We start from the raw sequence: 26233 nt of genomic DNA on the forward strand, positions 1-26233 counted from the left end.
CAACATGCGAAGCGACATCCCTTTTCATTCCGTTCCACCAATAGTTTGCTTTAAGATTATGATACATTTTATCACTTCCGGGATGCATCATGTATTTCGACTTATGAGCTTCGTTCAAAATTTTCTCACGCAACCCTCCAACGATTGGTACCCAAATCCTATTACCGAGTCTAAGGATACCATCATCACCTTTGACTAGTGAGTCAATGGTGCCATTATGTTTTTCATCGGAGATTTGATTTTCATTGATTGCCTGAGTTTGAGCTAACTTGATTTGTTCGATGAGATCAATTTGAAGTTCTAGACGTAACGCTCAAAGGGAGAAGAGTATGATTTTTTTGCGAAGATGTTTTAAGCAAGATTTCTTTGCTTTTCTTTTAAGATGAAAGAAGATAACTTAAGATCTGTTTTAAGAAAAAAACAAACAGTCTTCAAGGGTAATGTCTGTGCGCGTGCAGACATTAGCTCCCTTGAAGATGTTTGAAGAAAAAACAAACACCCCCTTAGCTGACTTCGCCACCGTAGCGCAATCTGTTGGTTTAAAGAGAATGTTAATTTCTATTTTGGTAATTTTTTTCAGGGGAAGGTTAACGTACAAATGAAATTAACGTGCTAAAAGTGAGAACCAAGTGAATTAATTATATATAAAAGTAGAGTAATTATCATAGAGTAATTATGTAATTACTCTATGATAATTACTCTACTTATATATATAATTATTCTATTTGATTCTCACGTTTAGCACGTTAATTTTATTTGTATTTGATCCAAACTTATTTTTTTCATATAGTAGGGTAAGTAACTGTTTAATTGTTTGCTTGGGGCGGATGGGGTTGTTGGAAATAGGTTTAATGCCCATATTATTAATGTCAATTAGTTGTTTGTTGTCCATCCTATCAACCTCTGCAACTTGTAAGGGGTCTATCAACTTGTAAGGGGTCTATCAACTTGTACTGAGGTGGGTGGGGAATAGTGAGAGTTATTTTTGAACTCTAATTAAAGCTTAACTGTACGTAATATTTTGCAATTTCTTAATCGATTGATGATTCTATAACCTTCTACGTATCCCGATTAATTAAATCATCAATTTTTTATCGATTCAAAAGTTTTTGATGTTAAACAACGTTCGATATTGACTGGTCCATGATCAACAATGTTTGATTTGTGAGATTTCGTAGTTGAGCTCTAATTAGGGTTCAGAAAACTGTGCATATTACGTTTATGCCATCCCATAGTTTCAATATGGATTTGAAATCGGTGTTGTAGGAAGTCACGCACGTTGTTTTTAATTTATTTGTCACCCCTCTTCATTTTATTCTACACTATCGAAGTCACAATAATAATTTATACACTACAATTTTTTTCTATCCAAAATCAATTTCTTCCAACTAAATTTATTAACAACCATTAATGCTTAATTTATTTTAATACCCATCAATATATAATTTTTCTCAATTGACATAACTTCAAAAACTAACACGTCATGACATTGTGATTGTGATGAATAATACAAAAAGTTATCCATTGTGTTAGCTAGCGGCGAGTACACTTTTAGTGGCATCACTCTTTAGGGGATATCAATAGTGACGAATACCGGTCAATAGCCGCTACCCAATAGCAGTGACATGTCTCCGCTAACACTTTTAACATCGATTTTCAGTACATTTAGCGGCAACAATTGTGACCTCTAATGACACTTTTCTTTGCAGTGTTTACCCCCTCAACCTTTCATAACTATGCCATTAACATTTAGATAAATAACTTTTATTTATTTAGTACACAATTGTATATCTCCAGATCTTACATGCGAAAAAATTTAAAATTAATATCATACACCCGTTTCAACACTCGTCTTAGATGTTTAGGGTTTAAGGTATTTCTATCATATTCGAGTTTCATTTTCATCCCAACTTGAGCGTTTAATAATTGTGGGTATAAAATAATAAATAAAAACTTTTATTTATTTTTGTAAGTTTTCATGCGGCGTTTATCTTCAAGAAAGAATGAAAAATATAAATGAAATGCAATAGTACATATGATATAGTGAAAAATATTATTTCAATACTTCAAACTTTCGAATTAAATAAAATCAAAAGATAGTGAAAAAGAAAAAAACAAATACAAAGCAAAACCCGTTCTACATTTCTTACGAATTTAATTAAGTCGGTCGAAGTTAACACAATTTCTTTATATATATACACATGCGCATACTTAATTGTACAAATGGAGTTATTTAGTCAGAAGGTTAAACCATCAGAACTCGAGAAAGGAGACCATGTCTATACTTGGAGGAAGAAGATTTACACTCACCATGGTAAGCACTTAAAATTTCTATAATCTGTCTACATCTTACCCTCCTCAGACCCTACCATAGCATTGCTATTGGTGGGATATACTGAGTACGATGATGATGATGATGATGATGATTTTTTATTGAAAAGCGTATGCTATAGTGATAACAATGTTTCTTTCAAAAAATCATAACACTTGTCACATCTCACTGAAGTGTGAATCCCCTTATAGTGGTGGCGTGATGCCGCCCATATTTCAGAGCACCCATATGCGCCGATAGTCGAACCTAGGATCCCTAGAAGAAAACTCTAAGGACAACCTCTTGACCACCCCACAAAAGTGGTGATGACTAATCTATGTTTATTGATTGATTTGTGTTTGCTATTCATTTGTAAGAAACTTGCAAGTGCAGGAATTTTCATTGGAGAAGGCAAACTTATAATTCATTTGGTGAACCCTAAAGCAGATGGACTTCTTCATGTTTCAACTGCTTCTAAGAGCTGGATCTCAAGTGGCCGTGGCAGAAATAAGGAAATAACTACTTGCGCAATGTCGGATTGTGGGTTGGAAAAAGTAGTTGGTAGTGGTGTACGGGTGTCTTGCATAGACTGCTTCATAAAAAAAGGCTCACTATACCGATTCAAATACGAAGCAAGTCGCGAGTTCCTTCTAGCCAAACTTAGAGGTGGAACGTGCACCACCGCAAGATCCGATCCACCAAAAGAAGTCATACATAGGGCCACTTATCTGCTTGAAAATGGATATATAGAGTATGACTTGATTAACAACAACTGTGAAGATTTTGCACTTTATTGTAAAACTGGTCTTTGGAGCAAGGATATAGGCTACCAAGGGAGGAGCAGCCAAGCGAATATGGTTCATTCGACAAAAAAGGAAGATATCATTAACAACTATGTGGAGTGGCTCAAAACGGCTATTCCAAGATCTTGTCTGAAGAGGGAGAATAAAGATTTGGGCGTTCGCGAGGATGTTGAGAAAGTGCCTGTTGAGGAGTTGTCTTCTTTTCATCTCAATCTTTGAGATATTTATGTTGTGAATCCGTTCATTAGGGGTTGGTTGCATGTAACAATAGAGGAAAAGTAGGAATATACTGTGTATCCCTTGTCCAGAAAAATAACAAAATAAAAAGGTAAACTGTCAAATAACATAAATAAAGGTAAAATGTTTGTAGAGGAAACACATCATATAAAACCAATACACTTTCTTTCTGTCTTTCTTTCTTCTCTTTTTTGCTAATAAAAGTCACTCTCTTAACAACTTTTTGTACATTAAAATCTCAATACATGTTACTTTTAAACAAAATTGGAGTTTATTTTAAATTAATTACATGGATAGGTTTTGTTGGTTGACCATATTACAACTTAATTAGTCCCCAAGTTCAAAATGCTACAACTTTAAACTCGTTGTTTGCATTAACATGACACACTTGGTCCCTATGAGATTAACTTTTTTCATTGAGTAGATATGAAACTATCAAAATACCCTTAATATTCATTAAAGTTATATGGTCACTTGTAACAAAACAAATACATAAAATCTTAATTTAAATACAATTAACATAAAGTGATAAACTCATGACAACCATAGCTTTTCACGCGAGAATAAAATATGGTCACTTCAAATTTTGGTCACCATTGCAGATCTGGTGATGACGGGTTTGGCATAGATCTTACGTTGGCGCTCTGAGCCATCGTAGATGAAGAGACAGTAATGCATGCCTTAGGTGCTGTTTGTTTTTGCAGACATAAACTGTCTGCAAGCTGATTTCATCTGTTTTCATGTCTGCAACTGAAGATGTGGTCTGAAGATCTGCAAGCTGAAAATATAAGACTGTTTGTTTTTATAAGCTGATACTGTCTGCATAAACTGAAAATATGTAACTGTCAAACTTATCTCACAAGATAGCACCATCCTACATATTTTGATTTCATAGTATCAAAAGCATTTCTAATTTGCTTTTGAGTCAAATCCATGTGAAATTGTTCCTTGAGTTTCTTCCCTACTATAACCCAAGACTCCCTGCACAAGCTTTGTCCATTTCTACCTATCCTCCCTATTTCTTCAAGACATGTTTCTAATAAGCATTTAACAGCCTCATCCGTCCATTGTTGTCGACCATCATTAGTTTCCATCTAGAATTAAATCACACATAACATACAAGACAAACTGCTCTAATAAACAACACAAAACAGCTCAAAAAACTGCACAAAACATGCAGCAAAACTGCTCTAATAAACAGCACAAAATAGCTCAAAAAACAACATAACAAACTTGCCTGAACAAAAGCAATCGAATAAATAAAAATCCAACAAACAAATATGAATCAACAGATGCTAGTTTCGTATTTGAACCTAAACCCGACCCCCCCTTGTTTGATTTTGATGGTGTTGCGTGTGTGTTTAGGGTTTTTCAATTGTGCGCCACAAAACCACACTATACATATACATAGCCCTGATTATCTCTCAGTTTGGGGTTTTGTTTTTCAATCAACACCATGGGAGGGGCTGGTCGGAGGAGAAGAGGGAGGTACCTGGTCGGAGGAGAAGAGGGAGGTCACCGGAAAAATGATCGGAGGAGGAGGAGGAGCGCCGTCTGATGTTGTGTGCGTATATGAGGGAGTAGGGTTTTGTGAAGATGTTATAAGAATGAGATCATGTCTTATTTTTGAAGAGGAAATAAGATGTGTTCAGATCTGTTTAAAAAAAAAACAAACAGTCTTCAAGGGTGACGTCTGCGCGCCTGCAGACATAAGCTCCCTTGAAGATGTTTGAAGAAAAAACAAACACCCCCTTAGATTTGACCAACGGGTTAGATGAAGAAGTTGAGTTGTAGATGTCGAGGATGAAGTCAGGCTAGGGGTTCGTGTTTTCCGACCAATAATTGCATATCTATGCCGTTGATGTTTGGGTGCGGTTGTGCTGTGGGGGGGAGGGGGGGGGGGCGACCCGTGCTTCAAGAACAAATACAAAATTTTCTTCGTTTTTCTTCGTGCTTTGGCTCCTTTGCTCGTTTAAGGCCATCCTCTTTCTGGAAAACAAGATTAAACTAACAAATACCTGTTTCGAGTATATTTGCAATAAATAGATGTAAGATTAGATTATTTGATGAAAAAGTAGTGTATATTTTTTGTGTACATCTATTTTTTGATGATACAATTTCGTTCTCTATTTTTATTTGAAAGGGTTCTTATGAAATTGATTTTATTACCACCCAGCTAAAATATATATATATGTTGTTATATTCAATAAACTAAAAACATTACTTACATTTAGAGATATATATTTAATTACATTTAGAAATTAGAAATCTATTTGTTTAAAAGTTCTAACAGGAAAATAAGAGAGAGTGGGAGGGTGGGGGGAGCCAAAGAAGAAGAAGAAGAAGAAGAAGAGTGGAGGTTCGATCGAGTGCCTTTCGCAACTTGTATATTCTTTCGCGTAACTCATTTTAGAAAAAAAAAATTCAATTAAAAAACATTATATTCTTAAAAGTTAGGATAAAAGAAAAACACTTGAGAGCGCGTCACATGTCAAAATTAAGCCGGTTTGACCACTCCTGTTGGCAAACCCAACTTGGGTTGTTCCATTATTTGAATTTATAAAACATTAAAAAACAAGAAAATGTGACAAACGGCTTGATGGACCAAACTAGTTGGTAATCTTTTGGCTCACGCATGTCACCACTTGAACAGACATGCTTTTAGTTTATTTCTATTTTTCTTTTCACATTAATTAGTTTTAGCTCAAATATTTATTTTTTTCTAATAACTTGTAATCATTAAGTTTTTTTAAAAAAATCAAAAAACATAGTCTTATTTAGCTTCTTTTAACATTCCGGTTTAAATTTTATTATAAGCAGAGTTTTTTTTACAAATAAACAATATTAATCATTACCAAAGATTTTTGTTATTTTTAGATAATTTCAATGTAATATATATCGTTTATTTTACACAAATAAATTATTTTTTAGTTCTAGTAACTTTTAATAAAAAACAACTATAAATTTTATTTATTTAATAAAAATAGTGAATGTTGGGTTGCTGATAAGTGTGTAAAGTTTGATTTGGTTGGATTGGATAGCTGGAAAAGAGAGAAGTTAATTAGTTTTATAATAAAGATTGGATTTGCTTGGTTTGTGTATGGGGATGGTCTTAGGTGGCGACAATGATAGCAACAACATAAACAACAATGACGATGACAAGTAATTATGCCCAAATGGCTTGTAAAAAAGTTCTTAAAACACTTGTACATCAATACATGACATCATGAACATTTATTTTCAGAGGTAGCGTCGACTTTGAAAATAACATGTTAGTTTTGTCTAAAACCAAATTTGATCCATGATTGTCTTGTAAGCATATGATATTTAAAATAAATTAGTGCATATTGACCCGCCAGCCCGTTCAGCTACGGGTCATATTTATATTAACCTGATAGACTTGTGGCTTAACATGTTTAGTTAGTCTATTTATTTTTATTGTTTTTAAATGCGTTTTATGTCATATATTATATTGGTTTGGTACTTTATTCCAAAACTAAAACATAAAATCGAAATTGACCTAATAGTTCATAATAACTAAAGTATAGTTGGTTTATGTGCATTTGTAATTTTTTGTTGTAAAGATTCTTGTTCTTGTTAGCCCATGAATTTTCAGCACATGTTAACGTTCATATGTCCCAAAATTTTTGAGTTCATGTCATATGATTGGATTGCTAAATTTTACACACATGACTCGTTTAACACCTATTGAAGCCTTGAAGGTACTTGTATGAAGAACCATCTTATTTGAATAGACTTGTTCAACAAAATGTTCTTTTTTTTCTCCCTAAGAAATAAAACCCAGTGAATTTAGGGTCAATTAGCAAGTTGCTAATATTGTATATGTAACAGTTTTGTCCTTTAACATGTTAAATTGGATGGAAACCAGTTTCAATCCATCATTCAGTCCTAATTTGACGTACTTGTATAAGGAACCCATTTTACTATAATAAACTTATTCAACCGAATGCTTTTTTTATTCTCTTCTAAAGGAATAAAACCCATCAAGTTGACTAGGGTGGATTAGCACGTTGCTAATATTATACACGTATCAAATTGTCATTTTAACCATCTAAATTAGATTAAAACCATTTTCAAATTTCAATTCATCATTTAGTCCATGTAATTAGTAATGATCAAAAGGGTCTAACCCCAGCGTTGAAAACCAAAACTTCATATATAATATCAGTTCAGTATGAAAAGTTCGGCTCCAAAGTTTTGTCATGCATGCTTTAAACTAGTGTTTCCCCGGAACGTTGCGCCGGGACAGCTGGTAAAACCCCAACGTTGAAACTCGGGTGTTGTAATACCCCGAGTGTTACGACGGTAAGTCGACATGACCAATTTAGACATTATTGATTATGCTCGTAAGGTATAGAAATCGTTGGTAAGACCTAAGCGTTAAAACCCAAAAAATAAATTTGTCATATTAACATATAATAAAAATAAAATGTTCAATGTTTATTTGGTCGGTAAACCCGAGCAGTGGTAAAACCCAGGCGTCGTAAGTCTAGGGCCTTGAGGTGGTAACTCGACACGAATTCGGTCAATTAAGGTTACTATCGTTACGGTACCAGAGCTAAAAAATGGTAAAAATATAAATTTGAGGCGGACCAATGGGTGGTGTCGGTCGAGAAACTTGGGCGTTGGTAAAACCGAAACGTTGTCGGTCATGGTGGTTAAGGTTGTGAGTCTACGCGGATTCAATCTGTTATGTTCCTTACGGTACCAGAACAAAAAAAACAAAATGATAATGACCAATACGATGCCATCAAGTGACCCAATCGGCACCTAACGACACCAAACTTCCTAATTATTATATATAATAATTGTTGTATCTAAATATCACATAATAGCATCCATAGTGGTTGCACGAAAAAGTAAAAAGCATCTCGTCATGTCGCTATTATGAAAAATGTCCTACAAGACATGTTAGTACTAACAGGAACCAATTTAATTAAACCCAAGTTGTACCATATGCAAACAATCATTTATATATATATATACATAATTTTGTTAACATACATATTCTAAATTATGTAAATTTTAAATCTAATCACAAGTAGGCATCCAAGTGGAGTTTAAAATCTACACTTGATATCAGATGGGGATCTTTGGGTCTCACCCATCAAAAGGTATAAAATAAGGAAAATCACGTAATTAAAAGAATCTTAACCAATTCATAACGTAATTTAATTAGTAAAATTTGATAACTTCTTGCGGACCATCAACACACCCAAATCTAATTTTGACACCCTATATATGCATCATATAGATTTATATGCAACGTATTACTTTCAAAAACTCTAAAGTCAGACATTGTCTGACTATTCCAAATCATAGTCTTGCTTTTCCGCGGTTTGTGTATATGTCAAACAACCGTTGACGTCAAATCATAGCTTCCTACATTTCAAACGGCCTTTTGCGTGCATGTGGAAGACCTGGTGTAGAAATATTAGAACAGTAAACGACACGAACGTGGGGCCGTAGCTCATATTGTTGGGTAAAACTGGGGTAGATGGGTTGGTGGAAATAGGTTGAATGCCTTATTATTATTGCATGTCGGTGAGTTGTTTATTTGGTTCTATGCTATTAACTTCTGCAACTTGAGTATGTATATTGCATGTATGAATAACATCGGTGTGTTGACAGGAGTCAACGGTTTTTAATTCTAAAAGGCTTTTTTGACCTGTTCTAAACTTCTCTGCACCAATTAAAGTCAGTCAAACACTATTTCACACTCTATATATACATATGCATCTCAGTCCAATGGTATGTGAGCAATACTCTACTAATTATACAAATGGAGCTATTTAGTCAGAAGGTGAAACCATCTGAACTCCAGAAAGGAGACCATGTTTATACTTGGAGGAAAAACATTTACACTCACCATGGTAATTAGCATTTTATGTTTCTATCTTTATTTGTTCATTTGTGGTTGCTTATTATTAATTTGTAAGAAACTTGCATGTGCACAGGAATCTTCATTGGTGAAGGCAAACTTATTCATTTAGTGAACCCAAAAGCAGATGGAATCCTTCATTTTTCAACTGCTTCTAAGAGTTGGATCTCAAGTGGCGGCCGGAAAAAGGAAAAAACTCCATGCGCAATGTCGGATTGTGGGTTGGAAAAAGTAGCCGGTACTGGTGTAAGGGTGACTTGCATAGATTGCTTCATTAAAAACGGTTTACTATACCGATTCAAATACGAAGCAAGTCGTGAGTTCCTTGTCGCCAAACTTAGAGGCGGAACATGCACCACCGCAAGATCAGATCCACCGGAAGAAGTCATACATAGGGCCACTTATCTGCTTGAAAATGGATATATAGAGTATGATTTAATTAACAACAATTGTGAAGATTTTGCACTTTATTGTAAAACAGGTCTATGGAGTAAGGATATTGGCTACCAAGGGAGGAGCAGCCAAGCGAATATGGTTCATTCGACGAAAAAGGAGGATAGAGTTGGGAACCCTGTGCAGCGGTTTGCAACGGCTATTCCAAGATCTTGTTCGATAAGAGAGAATAAAGATTTGGGCATTCGCGAGGATGTTGTCAAAGTAGCTGTGGAAGAGTTATCTTCTTTTCGTCTCAGTCTTTGAGATAATTATGTATGTGTGTTATGAATTAAGTCGAGTATGTGATTTCAATGCTATGTATGAAATACCAATGTTTAAGATCATTAATGAATTAAATCAAAGTATTGAAGTAGGATTAAACCCTCCCATTTGTCGCATTTGACGCCTTGCGAGTTCATATATAGGTTATACAGGTAAACAAATCGTCCCTCTTGCCTATCAGCTAAATATAAAGAATTACTTAATTAGTTAGGGGAAACTAATTTCATAGTATGTTCGGGTGCAAGTTGGGGCATGTTGGCAGGGGACAAGATTATTATATATATGTGGTGGTTTGCTTTGTAACACGAGAAGACGAAAAGTTCAAAACCAAACCTTTTAAATAATGTTTATGTGTCATGTTAACAAGGTTCTCCATTATAAGCAAACATACGTTTTAAGGGACCATCTTCCTACTTAGACCATCCTTTATGGTGGGGGGTATCGAAGCCTCTCCACAGTGTTGTGTGCCACGTCAGTGTCACGTAAGCATCGGGCATCGAAGCCCCAGCCAATAATGCCCTGCTATGGTTTAATGCCCCAAGGGCGCCCCTATTATATATATATATATATATATATATATATATATATATATGGATCATTTCAGAAGTTATGCACCTACACATAAGAAAGGGAGTGAAATAAGGGATTAATGGAGTTATACCTTCACTTCTCGCACTTGTCGCTGTAATATCACGTACTTCTCGCAAGATCCATCCCCTATGCATATGTATGTATGTGTGTGTGAGAGAGATGGGGAGAGCTGCTGAGAGGAGGACCCACATTCACACACAAAGACGCCCATCGTTTGGACAACCCTTGGGTTCGCGCCCCACCATCAAGGGCGCCCTTTGGTGGTGTTCCGCGAGGGCGCCAACCACCTCACTTGACCACGCTCCATAGTGGGGTGGTCTTATAATCGTAAAAACGTTTTATCATAATCCAAAAGTCAAATTATACAACACGGAAAACAAAATAACATTTTCATCAAATTTTGAAACATAATTTTCTAGTGTAACATATTTTGATCCATGTTATTTTTCGTGCTTTCTTATCGATCTTGTGGTCTTGTTCCTGCTTTTGTGAATCTCTTGTAACGGGTCATGTATTGTTCTCTCTAGTTATGAATTAGTAAAGGCATATTCTAATTTAACATACACATGAAATTAACGTGCTAATTATGAGAATCAAATAGAGTAATTATATATACAAGTAAAATAATTATGTAATTACATTATAGAGTAATTATGTAATTACTCTATAATATAATTAATAAATATAATTAGTCTACTTGTTTATATAATTACTCTACTTGATTACCACAATTAACATGTTAATTTCATTTTTATTAGATCCAAACCCTATATATAACTCTTGTTGTAAGGAAAAAAAAGTATAACTTAATATATCGTTTTACGTATATCATATAAATTATCAATGAACTATTGATTTAAAAAGTGAACTAATAAAAAAATGGCGGTTTTGGTAACGAAAGTGATAATTTTAGACATCACACATGAGTTGACTCATAAACAAAAGGAGTGAACATTCAAAGTCTAGCAAGTAAACTGTTTTTATATATCGAAGGTGCATTTCGTGTTCCCACCAACCAAATTATATTGACAATAATGCATGGGTCTCTTTGTGTCAATACATCATGTGGAACAAATTTTCGGGGCCGGAGTGATTTAATCAAGTTTGGGTTTGATTTAAACAAATTGATAAAAAGAAAATTTTGGTTACGGATCATATATCATGTTTTGGTTGGACGGGATTAGAGCAGTTGTTTTCTAGGCTCATTGGATTTTTAATCTTGAATCAAAGAAAATTTTCTATGTTGCGGACCAGGTCGAGGTGAGTTCGGGTGAGGATATGGGATCTTATCCCTGGTCTAGACGAACACAGCATGTTGTTGAGGAAAATTTGGAATTAGGTAAGTTGGTTTAGGTAATTAGCTCGGTGTCCTTATCATTGGCTATTGATAAATGGTCCTGGATTTGGATGGTCCAGGTTTGTGTTGGAATTCCTGAGACACTTTCATATCGAATTAATTTGGTGTATCGTTCGAATACCCAATCGTATAAAATTAGAATGAAACAAGAATTTTGTATTTGTTCTAAATCAATTTTGAGAACCAATGAATTCGAGCAAAATGAACAAATTCGTATTTACAAGTTAGGGTTAGAAAACTGTCTTTGGCATTTTCCATTTCGAAATTTCACATGGCATTAAAATGCGCATTTATGGCATTGAATTTCAAATGTGAAATTTTGAAAATTTAATTTCTAAAAAATATTTATGGCAACAATAACTCGACCACAGCTAAGAGCATAAGAATCGATTTGGTTATTCAAAAGAATATGTTACATATATGTATATATTTGGTCTCATTTATTGCATCAGGAAATGAGTATGAAAAATAAAAGGGAAACATATATGTTATTTTTATATGAGTCAATTCTTAAGCATCAAAATCACTATGTACGGTTGGCATCCTGTCTAATGAAGACTCGTCGGGATATTTGAGTGGTTTCAAACGTTTTTAAAAAAAAAAAAAAATTAGTATCAACATAACACACATTTAGCCATGATGTACATAGAAATATACATCTTTTCGGCATCAAATAATCTTTAAAAACTGCAATTTCTATCAAATAACATAGCATAAAAAGCTACTTATCATAATAAAACATAATTTCAGGTAAAACCAAGCCCCAAACGAAGAAACAAGCAAAAAGACGAAGAAAAACAGAAGAAAACACAAGAAAACAAAGAAACACGCCCCCATGTCTCAAGAAACACGCCCACATGCTTCCAACACAAGAAAAGATAAAATCTGGAAGCAAAAGCAGGGGACCGTGCTCATCAGACACGGGGCCGTGGACGAGAACACAGAAAAGACAAAGAAGAATTGAGCACATGTCACTAAAAACCACGGGGTCGTGCCTACCAACCACGGGGCCGTTGCCACCTCACAGAAAAGACAAAACAAATCTGGCACATCTCATAAAAATGCACGGGGGCGTGCTCATAAAGCACGGGGCCGTGCCTCACTATCCAGATTGCCTATAAATAGTGGCTCATGTTGCACTTATTTGGTGTGCCTTAAAAAGAAATCTACTCGGTTCTCTCTTATAAAAACACACACTAACACTCACTTTGAAGATCTAGTGAAGAGTTTGAAGGCTTGGAGATCATTACCATCAACCATCATCATCAACCATCATTACCATCATTAATTGGTTAGATTGTTCCAAGTTTAATCATGTATTTGTTATCATCAATCATCTTAATGTCTGTCATCATGCTCATTATGAGCTAAACTCCTTTTACCATCTAAAATCTATGAAGAAGCTTTGTTTTATTTGATAATTAATCAAGACATGTGATGTAGTCTAGTAAAGTACATGGTTATATTACAATTATCTTTTGATGAGAAATGTTTCACCATCTTAAATCACTAATTCAAAGTTGATGGTTGTCGATTCCATTGGCAATCGTTCATGATCGATTCATGTTCTTGAAAGATAGAAATACTTTGATACATTATCGAAACACGGATCCTTATATTGTACTTGGAAATGATGAGATATAAGTTATGATGTATTTTTCTAAACCTTGGTAATCCGAAATGGCTTTGCTTAGGATATCAAATTAGTTAAAGAAATCATATGTTAACGGAATATGTAATTATAACCTACATAAATCAACCAAGGGGAGGTTATGTGATGAACTACAACCACCCGAAGTTGTTAGAATTGGTATTTGAGAAATCAAAGTCAATCCTAATCTTTCTACTTTACGAAACTACTTGCCAACTTAAATTGACATCATTGAGATGGTATGACATTAGGAAATGGTGGACTTAAAATGGGCATGCTATCTCCTTAGTGCCAAAGATGCTCACTTAAGGTTTAAAGAGCTATCTATCATATATTGCTATGGCAAGTTTATCACATGTCCAAATATTAATTATCAATGTTAAAATAGAGTGGATTCTTGATCTTAGATGGTAACCTTTGCATAATTGAACAAATCGTTAGAATTTCTTGTCTTGGTCGTCTATATATTATATATAAGTATTTACACTTTATAAAAAGTTCAAAAATTAGCCCAAAATGATTAAAACCTCCGATTAAAGTAAAACAACGATTTATTATTAGAAACCTTTGTGTCCACGGATCGATACTTGGTTCTTACCAATACTATTCTACATATACGATAAGTACACTTGCTTATTTTGTATGTGTTTAGTCTTTGTAGAAATCACTTTTATAAATTTAAAACACGATCTTGTGCAAAAACTAAATATCCAATCTATCATATTTATACAAGCTACGCAGCACACATCAAGCCACATTTAAAAAAAAGAACACCAATGTGATCATCAATTTAAAAAAAATGCAGTTAAAGAAAATCAGGTAGGCTAAGCTAAGTCGAGGAAGAAGACCGCATGTTGGGTCCATGGTTCGGTCAGAGTATCATCAATGCACGAAAGTTCACTTACCATTACGAATAATTTTCCCACCATGATCTCTCTTCTTTCTATCTCAATGAGACTGGTCGACCAAGGTCCTTACACAATGACTTTTTCTTCGAAAATGCATGTTATTTTTTGAGAATTTTGTCCACGCTACTATTGAATAAATTAGGCTTATCATTGAGTCGATGTTTCAACATAAGATAAGAGTTCATTCTTGCTTAAGCTCAAACCTTACATTTGTTTTTAAAAATCCACGTAAACGTGCTCTTAGCGGGAAGGCTTTGTGCTCAAACCTTACATTTGTTTTTAAAAATATGTGACATCCACGTAAACGTGCTCTCAACCGGAAGGCTTCGGGCTCAAACCTCACATGTGCCACCATCGAATAAATTAGGCTTATCATTGAGTTGATGTTTCAACATAAGATAAGAGTTCACTCTTGCTTAAGCTCAAACCTTACATTTATTTTTTAAAATGTTTGACGTCCATGTAAACGTGCCCTCAGCCGGAAGACTTAAGGCTCAAACCTTACATGAATACCATTTATACATAGAGATAATTGTCATGTGTTATTTAAAATAGGAGCATGTAGGTTTTTTTTTCTTATCATTCTGTGATTGAGGATGACCGGTGAACATATAATGTCTCCTGAGTTGAGTCCGAGTCCCGAAAGTTTCATGGTTATGTTAATAGGTAATTGGTCGACATTAATTTCAATGCCGTAATACAACAACGACCCAATTAAGTCTAAAAGCGCCTTAAGCCCATAAATGTATCTATCCAACTACCATAATATATGAAATTAGCAAGTGTTGTGGTAGGCTTGATAGGTGTCCCCACCCTTCATTTGGAGGTTTTCAATGGGCATGCTCTCCCCCTCTCAGATGAAGAAGATAGTGCCCGCTAAAACACTGACGCTTCCTCTCATTTGATCTCTCTCCCTCTCTCTCTCTCTCTCTCTCGGTCATAACGTTCGAACCGATAACGTTCAGATTTTACCAACAACCCGGTTTTACCGACCTTTTTGTTTTAGTGTCGTCACAAACATAACCGACCGACTTAAGGCACTGGGAACGAAAACGCTTGGTTGACCGTCATCACAACATTCGGGACTGGCAACACTCAGGTTTTACCAACGATCGGGTTTTACCAACCCTTTCGTTTTAGTTTCGATACCATCAAAACGTAACCGAACCCAATCGAATTCGCGTCTACTCAGTGCCCTACCACTAAGGACCGACAACGCTCGGGTTTTGCCAACACCTGGGCTTTACAGACTGAATAAACGTCGTTTAAGTATTTTCTTTTCCATATCTTAATTTGACGATTTTTTTAGTTTTAACGTTTAGCTTTACCACGGTAACGTAACGAACTGACGGAAACCGACAAAATTTGCCTAGTCTCGCTGCATTTCGTTTTAGTTCTAATACCATAACAAACGTAATGAAAACCGACTGACTGTTGATTTTTTTCTTAGTTTTGGTATCGTAACGAACACGGTAGGAGCCACTGTATTTGCATAGACTAACCACCTCTATGTCCTGGATCGCTAACGATCGGGTTTTACCAAACGCTCGAGCTTTATCAACCGACACCGCCCTATTGGTCTATCCCAATTTCTATATTTTTTTGCTTTATTTTTTTTAGTTATGGTATTGTCTCACACGTAACCGAAACCGACAGAACTTGCATCGACTTACCGCCTCAACCTCGGGACTAACAACGCTTAGGTTTTACCAATCTGTCCCAGCGCGTTGTAAAACACTAGTTTTAAATAATGTTCATGTATCATGTTAACAAATTTCTCTTATTAAAAGAAACATACGTTTTCAGGGATCATCTTCCTACTTATAATCGTATAAACGTTTTATCATAATCCAAAAGTCAAATTAGACAACACGGAAGACAGAATAACATTTTTATCAAATTTTGAAACATATAAGTTTCTAGTATAACTTATTTTGACTCTTGCTATTTTTTGTGTTTTCTTATCGATCTTGTGGTCTTGTTCTTACTTTTGTGACTCTCTTGTAATGGGTCACATTTTGTTCTCTTGTAATGGTCTTGTTCTAGGATAACTTATTTTGACACTTGTTATTTTTCGATTTCTAATATATATATATAATATAACTCTTGTCATCAGAAAAAAAAGTATAACTTAATGTATCGATTTACGTATATCAAATAAATTATCTATGAACTGTTGATTTTAAAAGTGATAACTAATAAAAAAAAATAGTGGATTTGGTAAAGAAAGTGACACAAAAAAGTACTAACGTCACACATGAGTTGACTCATAAACAAAAGGGTTGAACATTCAAAGTCAAGCAAGTAAGCGAATAAACGATTTTTTATATATGGAAGGCACATTTCGTTTCCCACCATCCAAATTACATCGACAATAATGCATGGGTCTTTTGGGTATGTTTGTGTCAATACATCATAGTTCATGTCCGTGGTTGTGGTCTATTATGTCAACTAAACTTTCAAACCCAATCATGTGGAAACAGATTTGCGGCCTCGAGCGATTTAATAAAGTTGGAGTTTAATTTAAACAAATTGATAAAACGAATTTTTAGGTTGCGGGTCATATATCATGTTTTGGTTAAACTGGATCAGAGCAGTTGTTTTTGCGCTCCTTGGATTTTCAATCTTGAATCAAAGAAAATTTTCTTTGTTGTGGACGAGGTTGAGGTGAGTTCGGTTGGGGATATGGGATGTTATCCCTGGTCTAGACAACGGCCGCATGTTGTTGAGGAAAATTTGAAATTAGATCAGCTGGTTTAGGTAACTATCTCGGTGTCCTTATAATTAGCCGTTGATAAATGATCATGGAGTTTTGATGGTTCAAGTTTGTGTTGGGGATTCATGAGACACTTTCATATCGAAATAATTCGGTGTATTGTTCTAATATTCAATCGTAAATAATTTCAGAATGGCACAAGAATTTTTATGTGTTCTTTGTCAATTTCGAGAACCAATGAATTCGAGCAAAATGAACAAGTTCGTTTTTTAGTCAGGGTTAGAAAATTGTCTTTGGCAATTTGCATTTTGAAATTTCACACGGGGCATTAAAATGCGCAATTTTGGCACCGAATTTCATATGTGAAATTTTCAAAATTTAATTTCTATTGAATTTGAAATGCAACAATAACTCGACCCTAGCTAAGAGTATAAGAATTAATTTGGTTATTCTAAAGATTATGTTACATATATATATGTATATATTTGGTCTCATTTATTGCATCAAGAGATGAGAATTTGAAAAATAAAACGGGATCATATATGTTATTTAAGATGAGTCGGGCCTGAAGCGTCAAAATCACTATGTAAGGTTAACATCCCGTCAAATGAAGACTCGTCCGGATATTGAAGGTGGTTCCAAAAGCTTTTCAAAAAAAAAAAACTTTTAGTATCGACAAACCACACATGTAGCCATATTTTAAAAATGAACACCAATGTGATCATCAATTTCAAAAAAATACAATTAAAGAAAATCAGGTTGGCTAAGCTAAGTCGAGGAGGGTAACCGCATGTTAGGTCCATGGTTTGGTCAGAGTATCATCAATGCACGAGCGTTCACGTACCATTACGAATAATTTTTCCACCATGATCTCTCTTCTTTATGTCTCGATGAGACTAGTCCACTAAGGTCCTTACACAATGACATTGTCCTCGAAAATGCATGTTGTTTTTTTGATAATTTTGTCCACACTACAATCGAATAAATTAGACTTATCATTGAGTTGATGTTTCAACATATGATAAGAGTTCACTCTTGCTTAAGCTCAAACCTTACATTTGTTTTTAAAAATATGTGACGCTCATGCAGACGTGCCCTCAAGCTCAAACCTACATGGATACTTTTATACATAGAGATAAGTGTCATGTGCTCTTTAGAATACGAGTATGCGGTTTTTTTATTCTTATTGTTATGTGATTGAGGATGACTTGTGAGTTTATAATGTCCCCTAAGTCCGAGTCCCGAAAGTTTATAAAGAAAGAGTTGAACGTTACAGAAGACGACACATACGACGAGGTATGTAGTGATGAGGCTTTGGTTTGTAGTGTTGAGAGTAACGTTGATGCTTGGGTGATGGATTCTGGTGAATCATTTCAAACCACTCACTGTAATAAAACAATGATGAATCTTAAGGTTGGGGATTTTGGAAAGGTTCGACTTGCGAACGATGATATTCTAGAGGTTACAGGTATGGGAGATGTTGATTTGATAACTTCAGCCGGTACTTCTTGGACTTTGAAAGATGTTAGGGTTATTCCAAGTTTGAAGAAACATTTGATTTCAGTTGGGCAGTTGGATGACCAGGGGCACGAAGTTAAGTTCGGGAATGGGCAGTGGAAAGTAGTTAAAAGGGAATCTCGTGGTTGCTCGTGGCAAGAAAATGGGTTCGTTGTGTATGGTCGATATGTCACCGAAAGGAGTGGATCCAGTTTTGGTAAAAGACAAAGTCCGTTCACAGAATCTCGTGGGCAGATGAAGGTTCGTTTTGCAAGTAACAAACCCAGAGCCAAAGTGAAGATTCAGGATGAACGAGCTAGGAAGGTTAAATCAGTCAGAGGACATCGTGACAGTGGGAGCACATGTCGTGTTTCAGTTACAATTCCAGGTTGCCAGTGGATTAAGAAAACCAGTATTCCAGCTGTAAAAGTCTCTCTAGTGGATTACTTGCTGAATATGGAGAGTGTTTGTTCTCAGGGTATCTCGGGATCCGGTAGTTTGTTTCAGTGGGAGCCGGTAGGGACAGAGAATGGGTTAGGGGCAGTTTTAGCCGTGACTGACGTGTTGGAGCTCCGGGAAGCTTCAACGGTCCTTCAGGTTAATTGATGAGAAGGCGGTGGCAACTAGAAGATGGTTAATGTTCGGATTACAGAAGTACAATAAGGAGTGCAGACGAGAGTACTCAAGGCCTTCTAGTGGGAGATTATTGGGTTTGTAGGCCTTGTTGGCCAGATTTATTATTTGAAGTCTAAAGGGCTGATGGGTGTAGGGTGGCTAGACCGAAGCCCGGCCCGGTTTAGATTTCTTGTTCAATAATTTACAAACCCTATACTAGTCTCTATTTAAACAACGTTATGTACTTGTAATCTTTTGTCACTCAATGAAAATATACCTAGTTGCCACCCGTGGACGTAGTCAGTTTAGACCGAACCACGTTAAATCCTCGTGTCGTTTATTGCTTTTGTGTTTGTGTTTGGTTCGTGTGTGTTTAATCCTAACATAGGAGGCATCAATAAACCAAATACATTATTTAATAGCTATTTTGCTTCAAATTATAGGTTATGAATCAAATCAAACGTTATAGATTTAATTAGTTACATTTAGATATTAGAAATCTACTTGTTTAAAAGCTGTAAGAGGAAAGTTAAAAGGGGGGGGGGGGAAGAAGAAGAAAAATACTATAAAAGAAAACCAAGCTTAGAGTACCTTTCGGCTTTCACAACTTGTATGTTTGTCTTCAATGACTTGTATATTCTTTTGCCAACACGATTTAGAATAAAATTTGCATCGAAATACATTATATTAAGGTTAGATAAAAAAAACTATGAGCGTGTCACATGCCAAAAGTTGGTTAGGCGGCGGCGACAACGATGACGACGACAATTAATTATGCCCAACTGGCTTGTACAAAAGTGCTTAAAACACTTGTACATGTTGACGTGACATCATGAAAAGTGATTTTATGAGATAGCACCGACTTTGCAAATTGTAATTAAACATGTCAGTTTTGCCTAAAACCAAATTTGATCCATGATTGAGTCTGACATGAACTAGACACGAAATTTGTTGGTTTGAGTTTAGTGAAAACGTGTTCGGGTTAATTTCAGGTTGAACCCGTTTAGCTAAACATGTCATATTCATGTTAATCTGATAGGTCCGTTGTCTCACTCGTTTAATATGTTTATTTATATTGTTTTTACATGTGTTTTATGTCATACATTGTATTGGTTTGGTACTTTATACCAAAACTAAAACATTGCATAGAAACTGAACTAAGAAATCATAATTCAAATATAACTGGTTTATACAAATTTGTAATTTTCTGTTATAAAGATTCTTGTTCTTGCCCATGAATTTTTATGACATGTTTAGATTCATATGCCTGACACAGTTTTTAAGTTTTCATGTTATATTTGGATTGCTAAATTTTACTGTTTGTAGTGACATGGCTCATTTAACACCCCTTAAGCTTATTGAAGATATTTGTATGAATTAGAGCCATCTTATTTGAATAGACTTGTAACATTTTTTTTTCTCTCCCCAAAAGGAATAAAACCCAATGAATTGACTAGGGTAAATTAGCAAGTTGCTAATATTGTATATGTGACAATTTGTCCTTTAACCCGTTAAATGGGATGGAAATCAATTTCATTTCCATTAGAATGGTTTTAATTATTTTATCTTCCCAAAGGAATAAAACCCAAAAATTGTCCTTTAAACTGTTAAATTAGATTAAAACCAATTTCAATCCATCATTGATCAGTCCATGTAATTAGGACTGATCAAAAGGGTCTAACCCGTGGGATCTTGATTGAATTGACCTTGAACCAAGAACCGTGAGTGGTTTTTTTTCTAAAACCGGAACCAAAACCGTTACCACAATATCAGTTCAGTATGAAAGGTTCGGTTCCCGAGGTTCGAATGTGAATGTGTATTGCAACAAAACTCTTAATTTCCTGCTTTGTTTGTCATACCTCGAATATGGTTGTGTCTACAATTATATATACATAAGAGCATCTATGGTGATTGCATGAAAAAGTGAAAAACGTCTCGCAATGTCATTGTCACGTAGTTGAAAAATGTCCCAAAAGACATGCGCTAATACAAACAGGAACCAATTTAATTGAACCCAAATTGTAAACATACATATTCTAAATGTAAATTTTGCATATAATCAAAAGTAGGCATCCAAGTGGCGTTTAAAACCTACACTTGATATCAAATGAGATCTTTGGCTCTCACCCAAATTGTAAACATACATATCCTCACCATATATACGCTGCGTATAGGTGTGTGCAGTGTACTACTTTCACAAACTCTAAAGTCAGACAAATGACAATCTGTCTAACTTAATTATTTCATATCATAGACCCCTACTTTTCCAGCCGTTTGCGTATACATGGAAGGCCCGGTGTAGGAATAGTATAACCGCAAACGACACGAAGGTAGGAAAGTATCTCATATTGTTGGGTCAAATAGGTGTTTACTTGTTTGCTGGAGGTAGATGGCATGGGTTGGTGATAGGTTGAATGCCATATTATTATTGCATGTTGCTTTGGTCCTATCAACTTGTGCAACTTGTTCTGAAAAAGTTATAAATAAAATAAAATGTAATGGTACATTACAACGAAAAGAAATTTCAATTCTCCAAAGTTTTTTAATAAGTTTGTAAAATAAAAAAAAAAGGCAAAAACAAATTAGATTTGACCCATTCTAAACTTGTTACAAATTTAAGTCGGTCCAAGTCAACTCAATTTCTCTCTATATATACACATGCATAGTTGCATAAAGATCTCATTGTGAGCAACTTAATTATACAAATGGAGCTATTTAGTCAGAAGGTAAAACCATCTGAACTCGAGAAAGGAGACCATGTTTATACTTGGAGGAAGAGCATGTACACTCACCATGGTAAGCATTTTAGTTATACATTTGTGGTTAGTTATTAATTTTTTATTTGTAACTAAGAAACTTGCATATGTGCAGGAATTTTCGTTGGTGAAGGCAAACTTATTCATATGGTGAACCCAAAAGCAGATGGAATTCTTCATTTTTCAGCTGCTTCTAAGAGCTGGATCTCAAGTGGCGGCCGAAAAAAGGAAAAAACTCCATGCGCAACGTCAGATTGTGGGTTGGAAAAAGTAGCTGGTAGTGGTGTAAGGGTGACTTGCATAGAATGCTTCATAAAAAAAGGTTCACTATACCGATTCAAATACGAAGCAAGCCGCGAGTTCCTTGTTGCCAAACTTAGAGGTGGAACATGCACCACCGCAAGACCCGATCCACCAGAAGAAGTCATACATAGGGCCACTTATCTGCTTGAAAATGGATATATAGAGTATGATTTGATTAACAACAACTGTGAAGATTTTGCACTTTATTGTAAAACAGGTCTATTGAGCAACGATATTGACTACCAAGGGAGGAGCAGCCAAGCAAATATGGTTCATTCGACGAAAAAGGAGGATAGAGTTGGGAACCCTGTGCAGCGGTTCACAACGGCTTTTCCAAGATCTTGTTCGAAAAGAGAGAATAAAGATTTGGGCCTTCGCAAGGATGTTGTGAAAGTGGCGGTGGAGGAGTTATCTTCTTTTCATCTTAGGCCCCGTTTGTTTTTTTTAGAGATTTAAGTCTGAATCTGAATACCACATCTGAATGTTAAGAGGTGGTTCAAATGTCTGAAATCTGAATCATTAAGAGGTGGAGGCTAGAGACGAACCTCTAGTCGTCGGAGATGAAGCCTAGTCTCCGGGTTAGAAGTTAATGGAGGCCGGAGACAAACGTATGTTTTTTTTGGGTTAAGATGTTTTCAGACCCACTAAAAGCTCTTACTGGTTCAGATGCTATTAAGACGCTGAACCTCTTAATGTCAGAAAAAAAAAACAAACAGCCCCACGTCTGATTACGTCTGACCGAATCAGACGTTTTCCTCTATTCAGAGAAAAGAGGCAAAAACAAACAGGGCCTTAGCCTTTGTGATAATTAAGCATGCCATTAGTGGTTTGGTTGCTTTTAATATAGTTATTATGTATGTGTGTGATGAATTAAGTCGAGTATCTGATTTCAATGCTATGTATGTACAATATATGAATGTTTAAGATCAATAATGAATTAAATCAAAGTATTGAAGTGTGATTAAACCCTCCCATTTGGCCATTTGTCGCCTTTGACGCCTAGCGAGTTTATATACAGGTTATTCAGGTAAACAGATAGTCCCTCTATTTAACAAAATATTAAAGAATTACGTACTTAATTAGTTAGAGGAAACTAACTTCATAGTATGTTCGAGTTCAAGTTGAGGCATGTTGTCAGGGGACGGGATATCTATATCTGTATCACTAAATGTATTCTTTAAATTTTAAAAGGTGCAAAACTTTATACAAAATATACCGTACGTAATGTATAAAGTTATGAAATTTTATGAGTAATATTATCTTTAGAGCACTTTCTTAAAAAAAATAATTATAAGTTTGGTCCTCTCACATTTTTCTAATATATATAATAGTTACACATTTACTCATTATTCAAAACCAATTACCTTACGACTTTTTAACAGCCATAACTTTTTTACACGTTAATATTTTTTAAAAAAAAATACACCATAAAAATGAGCATTTAATTATCTTTAATTTGAGTATGGTATCTTTATACTTCTTTAATTTTAAAAAATTTACATATTACGCGCTTACCCGTTAAGACCGACAACAGTCAGTCGAGCTTGGGTCATGTGTAAGACCGGATCAGGGTCGAAATGAGTGGCTACAAAAATGGTTAAATTTGATTCGGATCGGTATGGGTTTGAGTCGAAAGGGGTCACGTTAGAACCGTGTCGAGTTGGAATGGGATTCTGGCTAAAACGTATTAGTTTAAATGTATATATAGGGGCCGATGACATTGTTTACATCTACCGAGGGCAATATACATGTATCCAGCGCCACGCAATGCGTGTAACCCAACATTGGTAAGCGCTCAACCCAGCGCTCTGCACCAGGAACGTATGTTTAATGTTGGTAACGTACGTTTCGGTGCCGGTTACGCATGCTAAATCTTCTGTTACACGCTGTAACCGTACTAGCAGGCGGTACAATGATCGTGAGTCCACTCGTGGAGGTCGTGGACGTGGAGGAGGGGCGAGGACGAGGTGGTCGAGGGTCGGGTCAAAACTGTGGTTATCAAGAAAACGTCATGAACCGGGAAAACCGTGAGCATAAGAGAAAACCCCGAGACCTCTCAAAGGTTTAATGTTATCGATGTGATGTGTTTTGACACTTTGAAACATAAGCTTACCTTGGGTTTCGAGATGCATGTCTTCTTCCCGATTCCGTTTCTCGTATGCTTTTAAACGTCCCACCACCTCTTCATAACCAACAGTTTTGAGATCCAAAGTTTGTTCGGATGCATGCAACAACCCGGGATTGACTATGACGAAGCACGATTCGAGAAGATACGGTTTTTAATTGCTCTCGCGCGGATTAAAATCAAGGAGATGCAAGTTTTGCTAAAGTTGAATGATCTCCCTCATACGAATAAGAAATTACGTCCAACAATCACCCCCCCCCCTAATTTTTGATTCGCGTCCAATTTCGGGTTCCGTGCATGCCATCATCATATGACACATTAACCGAAACTGATTAAGCGTTTGATGCCAGGTTAAGCGCGCATCCCCGCCGTATCACACGGGCATCCAACTAGTTATATGTGTGTGTGTGTGATGATTTGCTTTGTTACCCGAAATTTGTTAAGCTCAAAATCAAACCTTTTAAATAGTTTTTCATGCATCACGTTAACATGTTTCTCTTATTATAAGCAAAAATACGTTTTAGGGGATCATCTTCCCACTTATCATCATATAAACATCTCTTATTATAATCCAAAAATCTCAAATTATACAACACGGAAGACATAATAATATTTTTATCAAATTTTGAAACATAATTTTCCAGTATAACTTATTTTGACCCTTGTTATTTTTCGTGTTTTCTAATTATCTCGTGGTCTTGCTCATGGTTTTGAGTCTCTTGTAATGGGTCGTATTTTGTTTTCTCTAGTTACTTAGTAGTAAAGGTATTTTCTAATATATATATAAATATATATATATATATATATATATATAAATGGTTTGAATCAAATACAAATAAAATTAATGTGCTAATTGTAAGAATCAAGTAGAATAATTATATATACAAGTAGCGTAATTATGTAATTACACTATGATATAAGTATATAATTACACTACTTGATTCTCACAATTAGCACGTTAATTTCATTTATATGTTAACTTTTCCCATATATAGGATTGAGATCATGTGAGAACCATTTTGGACAACAAAATAACTCATTTTAAGAAAAATAAAAAGTTTTATAAAACAAAAAAAACACGAAAATAAAAAAGTAAAAAAAAACAATTTTTTTTTATTTTCATCCTAGTTTCATAAAAAATAAAAAAAAATATCGGTTTAGCAAAATTATACGTATATGTTTAATACTTATTTTTTTAATTTTATACATGTTATTCTTTATACACATATGTACAATTAAGAAAAGTTATAATGTACATATGTGTACATTATGTAAATGGAGATTAAATAAAAATATATATATGTGTATAATTAGCTTTTTTATGAAATAGGGATAAAAAATAAATTTGTTTAGCTTTTTTACCTTTTTAAAATTTTCGTTTTATAATTCTTGTAGTGTTTTTTAAAAAGGTTTTTTGTGATTTAAAATGGTTATAAAAAGTATTCAATTTTAAAAAAATCTCTTAGATACTCATCCTCTATATATATATAAGTAATGTCGAGGTCAGAAAAAGAAAAAGTATAACTTAATGTATCGATTTACGTATATCAAATAAACTATCAATTAACTGTTGATTTAAAGGAGTGATAACTAATAAAAAATACTGGTTTTGGTAACGAAAGTTCAAAAAAGTACTGACATCACACATAAGTTGACTAATAAACAAAAGGATTGAACATTCAAAGTCAAGCAAGTAAACGAATTTTATATATGGAAGGCACATTTTGATTTCCTACCATCCAAA

General features: G+C 34.9%; 3 protein-coding genes across 3 annotated transcripts; all 3 read left to right on the forward strand.

Annotated features, from left to right (window-relative positions):
- Positions 1 to 2215: 2215 nt before the first annotated feature.
- Positions 2216 to 3363, forward strand: LOC143531281 (protein LEAD-SENSITIVE 1-like). Its single transcript, XM_077026611.1, has 2 exons — positions 2216 to 2314; positions 2705 to 3363. Exons 1-2 carry the CDS (start codon positions 2224 to 2226, stop codon positions 3331 to 3333), a joined length of 720 nt encoding a protein of 239 aa, XP_076882726.1. The 5' UTR covers positions 2216 to 2223; the 3' UTR covers positions 3334 to 3363.
- A 5736-nt stretch (positions 3364 to 9099) lies between these two features.
- Positions 9100 to 10098, forward strand: LOC143531282 (protein LEAD-SENSITIVE 1-like). Its single transcript, XM_077026613.1, has 2 exons — positions 9100 to 9245; positions 9330 to 10098. Exons 1-2 carry the CDS (start codon positions 9155 to 9157, stop codon positions 9950 to 9952), a joined length of 714 nt encoding a protein of 237 aa, XP_076882728.1. The 5' UTR covers positions 9100 to 9154; the 3' UTR covers positions 9953 to 10098.
- An 11878-nt stretch (positions 10099 to 21976) lies between these two features.
- On the forward strand, positions 21977 to 22995 carry LOC143531283 (protein LEAD-SENSITIVE 1-like). Its single transcript, XM_077026614.1, has 2 exons — positions 21977 to 22101; positions 22177 to 22995. The coding sequence occupies exons 1-2, from the start codon at positions 22011 to 22013 to the stop codon at positions 22818 to 22820; spliced, it is 735 nt and encodes a 244-aa protein (XP_076882729.1). The 5' UTR covers positions 21977 to 22010; the 3' UTR covers positions 22821 to 22995.
- The last annotated feature ends 3238 nt before the right edge of the window (positions 22996 to 26233 follow it).

The sequence above is a fragment of the Bidens hawaiensis genome, unplaced genomic scaffold (assembly GCF_021521415.1).
Source record: "Bidens hawaiensis isolate Kalapana, Puna unplaced genomic scaffold, B.hawaiensis_p1.1 tig00009139_1, whole genome shotgun sequence".
Taxonomy (NCBI): Eukaryota; Viridiplantae; Streptophyta; class Magnoliopsida; order Asterales; family Asteraceae; genus Bidens; species Bidens hawaiensis.

What these genes read in the sequence shown, in the direction of transcription:
- LOC143531281 (XM_077026611.1), top strand. Translation starts at nt 2,224, where the DNA reads ATGGAGTTATTTAGTCAGAAGGTTAAACCATCAGAACTCGAGAAAGGA. An exon ending in GAAGATTTACACTCACCATG is followed by an intron (nt 2,315 to 2,704) that starts GTAAGCACTTAA and finishes TTGCAAGTGCAG; the next exon opens with GAATTTTCATTGGAGAAGGC.
- LOC143531283 (XM_077026614.1), top strand. Translation starts at nt 22,011, where the DNA reads ATGGAGCTATTTAGTCAGAAGGTAAAACCATCTGAACTCGAGAAAGGA. An exon ending in GAGCATGTACACTCACCATG is followed by an intron (nt 22,102 to 22,176) that starts GTAAGCATTTTA and finishes GCATATGTGCAG; the next exon opens with GAATTTTCGTTGGTGAAGGC.
- LOC143531282 (XM_077026613.1), top strand. Translation starts at nt 9,155, where the DNA reads ATGGAGCTATTTAGTCAGAAGGTGAAACCATCTGAACTCCAGAAAGGA. An exon ending in AAACATTTACACTCACCATG is followed by an intron (nt 9,246 to 9,329) that starts GTAATTAGCATT and finishes GCATGTGCACAG; the next exon opens with GAATCTTCATTGGTGAAGGC.